This window comes from Strongylocentrotus purpuratus, unplaced genomic scaffold, assembly GCF_000002235.5.
Source record: "Strongylocentrotus purpuratus isolate Spur 01 unplaced genomic scaffold, Spur_5.0 spur5_scaffold_2, whole genome shotgun sequence".
Lineage (NCBI taxonomy): Eukaryota > Metazoa > Echinodermata > Echinoidea > Camarodonta > Strongylocentrotidae > Strongylocentrotus > Strongylocentrotus purpuratus.
The window spans coordinates 19,144,068-19,157,507 of NW_022145605.1; the positions used below are offsets into that span (position 1 = coordinate 19,144,068).

The 13,440-nt window shown below is 37.3% G+C and overlaps 1 protein-coding gene across 1 annotated transcript in view; it reads right to left on the reverse strand.

Annotated features, from left to right (window-relative positions):
- Positions 1 to 13,440, reverse strand: part of LOC594807 (protein retinal degeneration B) — an 87,952-nt gene that overhangs the window by 18,970 nt on the left and 55,542 nt on the right. The window contains exons 8-9 of the mRNA XM_030991901.1: positions 12,961 to 13,190; positions 4,155 to 4,253 (exon numbers count right to left, since the gene is read on the reverse strand). Coding sequence (XP_030847761.1) covers positions 4,155 to 4,253; positions 12,961 to 13,190 — 329 coding nt within the window. The remainder of the gene's footprint in view (positions 1 to 4,154; positions 4,254 to 12,960; positions 13,191 to 13,440) is intronic.

Consider the following 13,440-nt stretch of genomic DNA (forward strand, 5'->3'; position numbering starts at 1 on the left):
CCAAATATATCAATTAGAAGGCGGTTTCCCGGCAAAATTTGTATCATCACGTATTAGTTAAAGCTTATCAGTACTAGTTTACAGGAGGGATTAGACCACCCTGCAAGGTCACTGGACAGGTGGTTATCTCATCAACCCAGCTCTCAGTTAACATAAGAAAAAGAGGATCATGGGGGACCAATGGTCACCGATTAGGCACTGTTTAATATAGAGTGGGCGCAAGTAGCTATAAATAGTGCAGTGGGCCTTTAAAACATATTCTTTCACATGATGGGGTAATAAGAGCTTCCATTTCTATTTTTGAGAGGAGGCATTTCCAAAGCTGGTCTATACCTTAAGTCCACAATTAAAGTTTATCTCCCCTCCCTACTCCCTAACCCCTCCTTAATCCCTACCACTCTCCCTACATACCCTCCATACACCTATGTGGCCCACAACAAAATTCCCCGGGGGACACACCAACACCCAATTAACTCACCCTCACAAGAAGCCAAAATAAGGAGAGGAGAAATTACTCCCTCATTTTAATACAATTATCTGCATCCTTCTACGCCTCGTTACCCCTAGCGTTTGCGCACCCTCTAAATGCCATGTCTACCAAACGTGTACGGGGCCTAAGCGTCAAGTCATTATACCCCGCCACCTCGCTACCACCTCCAGTATTCTCAAGCACCCAACCAACCGCTTCTAGTTATTTCGCACACCTTCAAGTTCGTAATTTACGTTGTAAGTCAGCGGACTTTTTCTTCTCGTATGCAATGATGTTCTACTTTTTCATGTACATGTAGCACGTACCCATCCCAGTATTCTCAAATTAAATGTAAATTGGTAAACATACAAATTTGACTTTAATCTAATATATGAATATGAATTAAGACAGAATTAAGGAAAATTAATTTTTTTTATGAAATTACTAAAAGTTCATTTCATAATGTGACCTACTTTAAACTTATTAAGATGTGAAGAAAAAATTTAAAGTTAAACTTGTTTCTAGACATTGAAATTGATACACACAAAACTTTAATTCACCCTAGTACCTAAATATAACATTTTGCAGATTTGAGAAAGAAAAATGTTTCTGAACATTTTAATATTTTACAAAAAAAGAGAAGAAAGATAACCATTTGAACATCAGCAGACTTCTTCTTCTATACTATATTTCAAGTTCTTTTTAATACTTTGCTCAGAATACTCTCAAATCATGAATAAATCTGGACATAGTGATTTCTAACATACAAACAAAATTCGTAAGGGTATGAATAATTGAGTTGTTTACTAAACATGTATCTCCCTGGTATGTGACATACTTCTCTCTTCAAGTTCAATGATAATGCAATTATCTCTATTTTGCATTCAACACCTGTATTACCAAGAAACTCTGGAAAGGTAATTTTTACAATTAGAGAGTCATTTGGATAATTAGATTTATTTCATCAGGTGATTTTTCACCAAGGCCAACTTCATTGTTGCAAGAGGGATATCCAGACATTTAGTGTGTTATTGGTAAATTGCAAAACAGCATGCATGTACTATACATTACAATAGACCGATTCCATATTTCAATTTATACACCTTTACAGGTACCTAGCATCTAGGCTCTAGCTATTATCTTTACCCGTCATATGATATCTTATCTTAATAGCCATAATGCAAATCACATACAGTAGTTGTTGCTAGGTTGGAAAGATTTTATAACTTGCCGTACATAACAAACAACATGCAAAGTAATAATAATAATAATAGCTAGTTCTTATATAGCGCTTTTCAGGACCGAAGGCCCTCTCAAAGCGCTTTACAGATATATATATTATTACCCCGGTCATAGGATTCAGGCTAACCCGCACACAATGTATGCACATTCTCCACTGAAATAGAATTATTATTTGAAACGGGTAAATGAAATAGTTTGTAACAAGGCACTTAAGAAACACATATGTATTTCATTACATTACCAAAATAGCCTTTTGCCGGTACATAATGCTTGTAAGAGAGAGAGAGCCACTGGACTTTATCTCTACAATATAATTTTTCACCCGTTAGGCTCTACACAGACAAATTATTCCCATTTCCATGGAGTATAAAATGAACAAGTTCCAATTTTCAGTAGACGACTCATACTCACTAAAAGAAGATTTCACAGTAAATTTTTAGCTGAACGCCAACATCCCACCTGCACCCAAATTACCTGTCAATATACCGTAGCAATATTAAATGCAATGAATAGTGATGATAACAGTTGAATAAAAGAAAGGTATATTTTCTTCTGCATTTTCTGATTTTTTTTTTTGTACACCAACATGTACGAGGGTAGAACAATTCCTATACGAGCATGCCCTTGAACAAACAATTAAAAAAATTGAAAAAAGTCATGAATTGTTAGGATGTATCCATGACAAAAATATATCGATTTACTTCTCATTCCATTTGTTTCTGACCTCATAAATCTCAGAAAAGACAAGATACATGCTGATAAATTTTAAGGAAAAAAGGCAACTGGTTTCCCAAAGGAAAAAAACAGATAAGCATCAAGTCCAAATCTACTGTAGATAACTCATATACAGAGGAGGGTGGGTGTTTTCATAGAATCATTGCCAATACGTGGAAACTAACATTATAAATTCTATTCTCCATCCTTGTTTTAATAACTACTGTGAATACTCTTGAAAAGAATCCCTTGTGTTTTGTGTGCTTATCTCCTCCCCCTCTTGAAATTGCTTTCTCTTTCTCTCTTTCTCTCCCTCTCTCTCTCTCTGTCTGTGTGTGTGTGTGTGTGTGTGTGTTTCTCTCTCAATCTGTCTCTCTCCCTGTCCCTCTCTCGCTGTGTCTCTTTCTCTACCCCCCTCTGTGTGTGTGTCTCTCTCTGACTCTCAATCTCTCTTTTTTTTCTCTCTTTCTCTTTCTCTTTCTCTACCCTTCTCTCTGTTTCTCTCTCTCTCTCTCTCTCTCTCTCTCTCTCTCTCTCTCCTCTCTCTCTCTCTCTCTCCCTCTCTCTCATGAGCTATATCTTTCCTCTCTGAACAGCATGTATGGGGGAGTTGATATGACAGAAGGTTTTAATCCATTTCTAGGTACCACAGAAAAGCACATAATAACAAGTTCAAATCTGCAGTAGATAACCCTAATTTTTCAGTATACACAGGGGAGGGGGATTAATTTCACTTTCAATAATAACATAAAATGCTTATTTTCAACATAGTTTGTAACCCTCAGGCCATCATGCAGGCCCGCATTCTACTAAAATCTAAACCTGACCCGGGTTTAGGCTTTTTTTCAAAATCGGATTAACAAAGATAGTTAGTCTCAGGTCTAAGTTTCCAATTGTTATACATGATTTTAGACCCATGGTGCAGACCTGCCAACCTCTAGAGTTCCAAATCTGTATTCCAAAAGTTGTATTTTACTGACAAAAGTTGTATTCTTAAAAATAAACATGGACTGTTTATAGGCGGATCAATGCTTTTACAGTTCCTACATACAGGAAGAAAATTTAGTATGGATCATTGGTTGAATATGCATGATTTCGATGAAACAATGAACATCCCAAAATTGCCGATGTGAGATGCTTGTAGGATACTTTATAGGACAGAATGGGCATTTCGCCATTAAAAATGGCACACACACAAAAAAAAATCTATATTCTATGTTGTTTCTTGTTGTTGGAAAATCATATTTTATTGAGGAAAATCGTACTGTCGTATTTAATGCTAAAAATCGTACAAAATACAACTAAATCATACGGGTTGGCAGGTCTGATGGTGGGGTTAAACTGCAAAAGTAGAATACAGACCTCAGAGTTCATCCAATGGAATACATTATTCTATAATTTTAATTATTGCAATGCTTTCAAGCTTTAAGGATATTAATAAACGGGAATGCGAATAAAGCAAAATTCCTTTTCTGCTGTTTTGAAATATGACATACATGCACATGCCTATTTAAAGTCTATCTGCACTAGTTTAGCCAGAGGGATTAGACCTCGCAGCATGGTCACTGACAGGTGGTTATCTCATCAGACCAGCTCTCAATTAACATAAGAAAAAGGGGATCATGGCGGACCAACAGTCACCACTTAGGCATTGTTTGCTATATAGAGGGCGCAAGTAGCTGTAAGTAGTGCAGTGGGGCATTAAGAAATATTTTTTACATGTTCTTACCTTTTGCATCAAAGAATTCTTCATCTGAGCTATCTGAGTCCTGCTGTATGCTATCCATATGCCAGTGAGCTAGCATGTGACTATTGGATTCTCTGGAACCTGGAGAAGAAACAAAATATTGGACAACATCAGTTGCTGACTTATATGAACTGACCTGGTCGACAATGATGGTGATGATTATTCTAGTGTACAACTTGTAGGTATAAGGATGATGATGGTGATGGTGATGATGATGATGGGGATGATGATGATGATGATGATGATGATGATGATGATGGGGATGATGATAATGATGATGATGATGATGATGATGGTGATGATGATGATAGTGATGATGGTGATGATGGTGATGATTATTCTAGTGTACAACTTGTAGGTATAAGGATGATGATGGTGGTGATGGTGATGATGATGATGGGGATGATGATGATGATGATGATGATGATGATGATGATGATGATGATGATGATGGTGATGATGATGATAGTGATGATGGTGATGATGGTGATGATGGTGATGATCGTGATGGTGATGATGATGATGATGATGATGATAGTGATGATGATAGTGATGATGGTGATGATGATAATGATGATTGATGACTTGACGATGATGATGATGATGATGATGGCAAATCATGGTCATAATGACGACAAATAAGACAATAATATCCATGACAAGGATCACAATCCTTATCATCTAAGTTGTTAATAACTAAATCATCCAAGTTTCAAGTAGCCTACATGTCAATGAGGTTCTACAGGCAAAGTGAATCATTGCCTACGACTTTGAAACGCCAAGCTGCGTAGAACCTGTCTGCGTCATAAACAAGCTCACCCAGATGCATTTCTCCAAATCACAAGCTAATCCTCATTCTTTATAATCCTCAAATATGACAGAATATGAAGAGTTCACATCGCACTAAAAACTTTTGCAGACCGTGAAGGAAATCTGCTGATGTAGGTATTAACCTAACACACAAAGATACTGCAAGGGGTCGCACATCATACAGAACTCCATAATAAACAAGCGTAGATGCCTTGACAAGTGTAACTGCGACTGTGCGTGCATGTACCTCCACACAGAAACTTCCACCTCCTCTTCCTCCTCCCCACTCTCAAAGAAAGATTGTCATAATATCTCAAATCTGGGCCACTTTTGTGCCACTGTCAACCTCAAGTTTCACTCATTTTCGAATGCTCCACGCGCACCGCTTGATTCCAATGCAACTGGATATGTCGACCCTAGCCTGCACCTGGCCCCAGCTTGCGTCTGGTGTGCAAAATGTATTCGTCGTTATAGCGGAGCTGTGTTCATACCGGGAGCAATAAGGCAATGAAATCAGGATCGATTCTGGCGTTCAAGAACGTATTGGATGTTATACAAGTGCTTCGTTCACAGGCAGAACGATATGGAAATGATTTGCAGATCAACTTTATCAGCAAAGTATATGAGGCTCTAAATCTAGTATGCGTGATGTATTCGCCGTTTTACTAGGGACGTGTTTACACAATACTGTTTCGAATCATGGATATCAACTATTGATATTACACTATATATCTTTCATGCATAATGCATTGGTCTGTATACCAGGGCTGTGTTCACATGAGAAGTAATACCGAGATGGAATAAAGATCATCCACTCTATCAATGATATCTATCAGGCTATAATTCATGTTTGCCAAACGCACAAATCAAAATTCCAATGCGATGCAAGACACAGCCAATGTAGGATAAGTCACACGTCCCTGAAGTTAACCGTTGTCAGGGTTGATGGCGTAATTAGAACGCGAATGCAAACATGTCACATGACCGTGGCTTATAATGCTCTCAGTCTCGGTTCCTTTCGGCACTAGTTTTTGAAAATATCCGCATCCCAGCAGATCTATTTCTCATATAAATGCAAATTGCTTATCGGGTGTACGTAGATGCGATTCTAAATCTAATGTAAGTGATGGAAATGTTTATAGGCAGAGGGGTTTCTCCCGGAGCTTTCCCTCTCTATCTCTAAAAGTGATTTTAATTATCTATTGAAATTGAACATGACACGTAGAGGCTCGTTCTGACGGCATAACGAACCCCCTAAAAAAAATACTGCAGTAAACGGGTAAAAACAGGTGAAAAACATCGCTGTGCAAAGTACAGGCACCTACGCGTCCTTAATCACCATAAATAAAGAATTTATGTAGAGCGCAGTATAATGTAATTGTAATTTCTGTTTTTTTTTATTAAAAAAAAGAAACTCAAACATTAAATTCAAAGCATGTACCTTGGAAGGCATGTTCACATATGAAACATTAAAAGAACAGAAAATAATACAGTGGACATTAAAACCACATTTCATATATGAATTCAGGGCTCCACCCTAAGTTTTTGGAAAGGGGGTCCTGCCGAACTTTTTACAATTTTATGCATGAGCCCTATGTAAAAACTTCAAAGTTTTGGGGGTTCTGACTTAGATTTTGGAGGCCCATGTATTCCAGGCAACTGTTAGTGTTGAAGCCCTGATGTATGTTACGATTCTATAGATATTTCTGTCAGTGGTTCATATTCAGACCATTAACAGCACAGAAGATAACACATTGTAGAAAGTAAATAGTTTTGTAAACAGATATTTTGAACATGGACACAAGCATTTTCACAAGTTGTTATTTTCATGGTTATTAAAGGTAAAGACCAGTATTGGAAATGCCCGAATTTAAAAAAAAAAGAAATGGAAGCTCTCATTACCAATCATGTGAAAGAATATGTTTTGACTAATACATGATGATAACAATTTGCCGGGAAACCGCCTACTAATTCATATATTTGGTAAATTTGTTTCTCTCATGGTCTGTGAGAGATATAGGGTAGTCCCATATACATCTTTCTGTGTATAGTGCTTGTAACTTTACAAAGAATGTGCCAAATTTCTTATCATTTTGATGATTCCAGAACCTTGCAGATGCTAGATGCTAGATGATCAACCTTTTCTGATCGATTCCACAACGTTTCTTTCACAATGCAATCGCATGACCATAACTGGTCTTTACCTTTAATACAGGCTTCTAAGAATACATGTTCACACATGCAATAAAGGCTCATTTTCATATGTTACATTTGCGACCTAACAACGATTTGTGAATCTCGTGAAAGTAACAGATAATACAGCATTGAAACTCAGTGTGAACACACAATTTCACATCAAATCGGATTTCAATTAATCAATTTTGCAACCACTTTTCCAAATCTCGATTACACTCTATTCTGAGAAAATACCCCCACAGATATGAATATCAATTTAACTTGTCTCCCCCCTCCCTAACCGCCAACCAGGGCATTAACCTTTTAATGGTGACGTCGACTGCACAAAATCGTTTTATCCAAAAGGTAAAATACTCCAAATTTATTTGTTTTAATTTGAGTATGGTGAAAATATTTTACCACACTTGGATCTCATTTTATTTTCCTGTAGGATAAACATCACAGTAAAATTTCAATCTATTATAACGATTATTCTCTACATTTACTTGTTTATAGACTAATGGGGAGAGTGCTTTAAAGTTGCTATATAATTGAAATTATTACGCTTATAATCATTTCATAATAGAACGTCCATCAAAAGAAGACTGTTGTGTAAACCTCTCCAATTTTTTTTAACATGTTGACATCTTTTGTAATATTTTATTCCAGAGCCCTGTTTCACAAAACTGTTATCAATAACAAATACTAAATCTCTATGACAAATTTACTCTCGGCCAATCAAATGCCCCGATTTCAGTAGCTTATAACAGTTAGTGTAACTTGTCATTGATAACAAGTTTTTATGAAACAGGGCCCTGAAAAGAACAGGGGGGTGTTTCACAAAGAACCTAAGTAGAAGTTAATTCTGAGTTGGACTTAAAAATTATGGACGGCCATTGGAGTCTTAAAATGAAATATATTCAAAAGCAGAATTCAAGTATTTTAGACTTTTTATAAATTCCGCATCCAGAACATGAAATCTCCTCGATGCTAGAAAATATGAATGATTTGAATAAACAATTAATGCCTTTCAAAATAACTTTTACAAAATATTTTCAAAGATGCTAATGGCTTTCCATAATTTTTAAGTCCAACTTAGAGATAAGTTCAACTTAGGATCTTTGTGAAACACCCCCCAAGTATCTCCACTTCTAAGAATGTATAATATTAAAACGAGATATCAATTCTTGCTATCCCCATTACACCCAAATTGCCCGGATGTAGCCTCTTGGACCAGGGAAAAAATTAATATTTATTTTTCGGGGGCTACTTTTCAACCTTGCCTGCATGAAAATTACATTCTAAAATTTGTTTTGCATTGAACTCTATGCAAATTTAAGGGGGCTCTTTCCTGATTTTCGGGGGCTCTTTTTGGCATTTTTTCTTCTTTTTTTTTTTTGGGGGGGGGGGGTACATGGCCCTGAGCCTCCGTGTATTTTTTTTTCACTGTCTTGGATGTATTTTTCGAGCCACTTCTGGGACTTACATATAAAATTATGAATGCGCAATGGAGGATATCTTTTCTTTCATTTGTGCTTAGAAAGACATTTCTTGTACATGTTTAAATAAACATAGATGTACTGCTACTTCCAAATCTGTAATACACTTACTGAATTAAAAATAGAAGCTCTACATGTACAAGACTACTTCTTCTACTTCTACGACGATACTCAGCAGGATCCATAAGTCAGGAAATAGTGCTGAGGAATAAACTATCTAGTTCTTGGTCTATGCATCTTCGTATCTGTCATACTACATTAATATACCTTTAAAAAAAACTGAATATAGCTCCTCCCATTCGTATTAATACGATTAAGGCTCTCCATGAATGACATAAATGTGCCAATGTATCAACTTCTATATCCATATCATAGGCCTACTGAGTTACAATGAGAAGCTCTACAATACTCTAATCATGAAGTTGTTTGTCATTCAATGTGACACATTGAAGATATATCTTTTTATAACTATTGTCATTGAAAAAATGGTTATATTCATATTGATATATGTCCATACACGCAAAGGCACAATAATATGCATCATATACAGTACATGTAGCTTCCATTCAAACGGTTTTCTCATACATGTACATTCATATCGATATATATCGCTATATATATCGTCATATACGCGATGGCATAAAAATAAGCATCACACGCGTGTAGCTCCACTTTTGACATGTATAACTGTATATACTGCTAGATCCAAATCTGTCATAGGCTTACTGCTTTACAAATAGAAGCTCTACAATTACCTTCATAACCATGGACTTGTTTGTCATCATATTTGTGTTACATTAAATTGATGTATCTATTTATATCTATATTATATTTTACATATCTTTTAACTATTTCCATTGAAATGGTTAAATTCATATTGATATATGCCTATTCACGTGAAGGCATAATATTAAAGATGTGTAATATAGTTCCATGTACAATATACACAGGAGCTATGCGACGTGTTATCTTCGAGTGTACACTGTACGTCCGCCATTGGTTTGCTGTTGTTACGATATATAGTGGGGTTTTAATACAACTACGATAGTGTGTTGACTTGAGGGGGTGGGAGATGGATTCTTAATAATATGGACAGGGAAAAAAAGAAGTCCTTTAGCTGAATGTCAGGTTTCCATGACGATCACAAAGCCAGTGACGTCAAGCACAATTATCCCAGGGTGACAAGGAGAGAGAAAAGAAAGAGATAGTGGGAAAATAGAGCAAAAGGAATGAAGACAGAAGGAGGGGGGCAGAGAGATGGAGACAGACAGACAGAGACGAACAGAGAAATAGAAAGAGGGACATAGAAAGAGAAAGAGAAACATAGTTATAGAGTGGCAGAGATAGATGGAGAGAGAGAGATAGAGAGAGGGACAGAGAGGGAGAGACCGAGAGTGGGAGAGAAAGAGAGACAGAGACAGAGAAAGAGAAAGAGAGACAGAGAGAGAGAAAGAGAAAGAGAAAGAGAGACAGAGACAGAGAAAGAGAAAGAGAGACAGAGACAGAGAAAGAGAAAGAGAGACAGAGAGAAAGAGAAAGAGAGACAGAGACAGGGAAAGAGAAAGAGAGACAGAGAGAGAGAGAAAGAGAAAGAGAGAGACAGAGACATAGAAAGAGAGACAGAGAGAGAGAAAGGGAAACAGAGATAGAGAAACATAGCTATAGAGAGGCAGAGAGAGAGGGAGAGAGTGGGAGAGAGAGAGAGGGGCAGAGAGAGAGAGAGAGAGAGAGGGGCAGAGAGAGAGAAAAAAAGAGAGAAAAAAAGAGAGAGAAATATAGGGCAGACATAATGATGGAGTGATTGGACATGCAGACGACAGAGGATCGATTGAAAGATAATGCTTGACAGAACATGATCAATTAATTAACATGAAAGAGATGAGTACAAGGCATGTAATGAATGCTCATTAAGTGTGCTTTAAAACCAATTCATTTAAAAGCCACTGACTGCACACATGTGTTCAGAACGCTTGTTCAGAGATGCAAAAGATTGTAAGAATGGGATAAAATTTAATTTAATAAATCAGTCAGAAACATTAACAAATTACTAGATAGATATGGGGAAGTAAAATCATACCATCTCAAAAGAATTTGACATCAACACAATCTTTGTTGTTAGTTGATACACTGAATGTGGACCTTGTCTCTTTGTAATTGCACCTCTCATGCCAGGAGGGTGATACGGAGGAGAAGAAATTGCATCACCACCACAAATCTCATCTCAGAAGAACCTGACGATAATGTGGTCACCCCTCAGTCAGTTGGTGAAATGGACAGACCTGACCCTTATAAATCCATCTTTTTATGTAGAATGGAAGATGAAGGGGGGAGGAGGGAGTGCATCAAAACCCACAAATCTCATGACAGAAGAATTTGACATCAACATAATCATCCGTTGTCAGTAGCAGAATGAATTGGACAGTTTTTTTCTTCAAATCATCTTTCATATGGGAAGGAGGAGGAGGAGAAAGAGAAGAAAGAGAAGGAGGAGAAGGAAGAGAAGAAATAGAAGGAGGAGGAAGAGAAGAAAGAGAAGGAGGAAGAGGAAGAGAAGAAAGAGGAAGAGGAAGAGAACAAAGAGGAGGAGGAAGAGAACAAAGAGAAGGAGGAGGATAATCGCATCACCATCCTACATCTCATCAAAGAACTTGAAGAAGGGACAAGAGGGGGACCGCATCACCACCACACAGCTCATCACAGAAGAACTTGACATCACCACGGCCTTCTCCCGGCCGTGTCAGGTGGCAAGATGGATGAGACCTTGTTTCTCTCCTTTGAATATTTCATCTTTGTCACATGTCGCAATTACTTGCTTGGTTACTCAAGGAGATATTGAGCAATATTGCTACCATCCATTATCTGTTAATCGGAGTGTCTAGCCACTGGGGGAGATGGGGTGGGAGCAAGCTGGTTGGGACCACTCAGTTCTTTCACTAGATGATGATACAGCTAGTGACTCAAGGGGCTGAGGATAGTTTAATGTGCTACCTGCAGTAATCCTACTCCCATACTGGTATGGGAATGAAGAGTGCTTTGTAGGCACATGGTAACTCAATGCTTAAGCTATGCCACAGCATTTTGCCAAGGTTCTTAAATTACTGATAAATAGATCTTCAAAATATTCTGCTTCTCAAAAATGGCTCTTCAATAACTTCATATCCTGTGCCTTCACTGCAACCCCCCCCCCCCCCCCCCCCCGAGAGGCAATAGACTTCACCATAATACATCCACTTTAATGGACTAGTCTAATCTGCTAACATGCATGTAGCAACAGGGCAATTAGTTCTGCAATTTCAAATTATGAGTAAATTGCTTTTGATTGTCACTTTGAACATGGGATGTTGCTATGTAGGATACACCTCAAGATAAACCCTCCAACCAGCAATTTCTGTTCAGAAAGCATGGATAACATCTACAAATAATATATTCAGGGATGCCAGTTCGAATTGATCAGAGAGTCTGAAAATCAACTAGAATGAGCTATTTTGTACACAAAAAAGCCTTAACTATGGTCTGAAAAGAACTCACCAGGGCCTGAATTCAGGCTATTGCCTGAAAACTGGCATCCCTGTATATTAGAGGGCTCCTTAGTAAATACAATCTTGAGGATATTAAGACAAAAACGACACAGTTCAAGCCACAGTAAAGACAGAGAGGTATCTTTAATAGCTCTCTTCTTTGGTTGTCAAATTATTCATAACCACAACCTCAAAGCCTTGAGGTTTACGCTCTGCATACGCTGGAATTTGCAATACAGGTATTTCTATTATTTATCTTAAAGACACCATCTAACTATTTGGACTCATTTTTTCCCTCAATTTTACTAAAAAGTACAGTATGGCAAAATATCCCTGAGAGATTTATGCAATATGATCAACATCTTACTGAAAGAAAAGTGATTTACATTTTTCGATAAGAATGAACATTTAATCTGTACCATGATAAAGGTGCCCGTAGATCATTACTATATTAAAACCGCAGGGGTGACTTCAAAAAACGTCCTAGACCACTGCTAGAAACCTGTTTTTATATTCTTAATTATCATCATCTTTTGGACGGATTCTTGTACATACCATTTCTTTAAAAAAAAAAGATTTTCAAAGTTAAATAATCATTCAAAAGAGTTGCTTCTAGAGAAATAAAACTTTACAACAACAACAAAATATTACAATATAAATGTAAACTCACCTATAATACATTCTAGCTACAAACACAAATTGTTATATGATTTGTACCGTTTGACAAAAAGGGTACTTTTTAAACAAGAGGAAATACATGAATTATCAAAAAGAAAAGAAACTCACCCCTACTTTCTGATGATAATCTACTTGATAACCTTCTCTTGGCCTTGGCAGCGGCACACTTTGCTGAGCTCTCCCCGTGTTTCGAAAATACTGTCTCATCTAATCCAAAATCGCTACCGACGGAGTCTAATCTCCCGTGGTCTAGCCTGCTCTCCGATTCCGACTCCGATGTGGTGGTCGCGGAACCGTTACTGTGCTCAAAGCGCTTTCTCGATGCCATACTGTCAATTCTGCAGGAGTAAGGGAGGTAAGCAAGGAGATGAATGGTGGCATCTTACATTTCAAGAAAAAAAATCAGTTTGACTAAGACTGTTGTGAGATGTTTTATCCAAAATCCACCGAATGCATGACAGATACGAAGATGCATAGCCTTGTACATGTAGAGCTTCTATTTTTAACTCCTTACAAGAGACAAAAGAATATAATTAGTTCAAACTAAAACAGTTCAAACGGTTCACTTTTTCGAATCCATACTGTCAA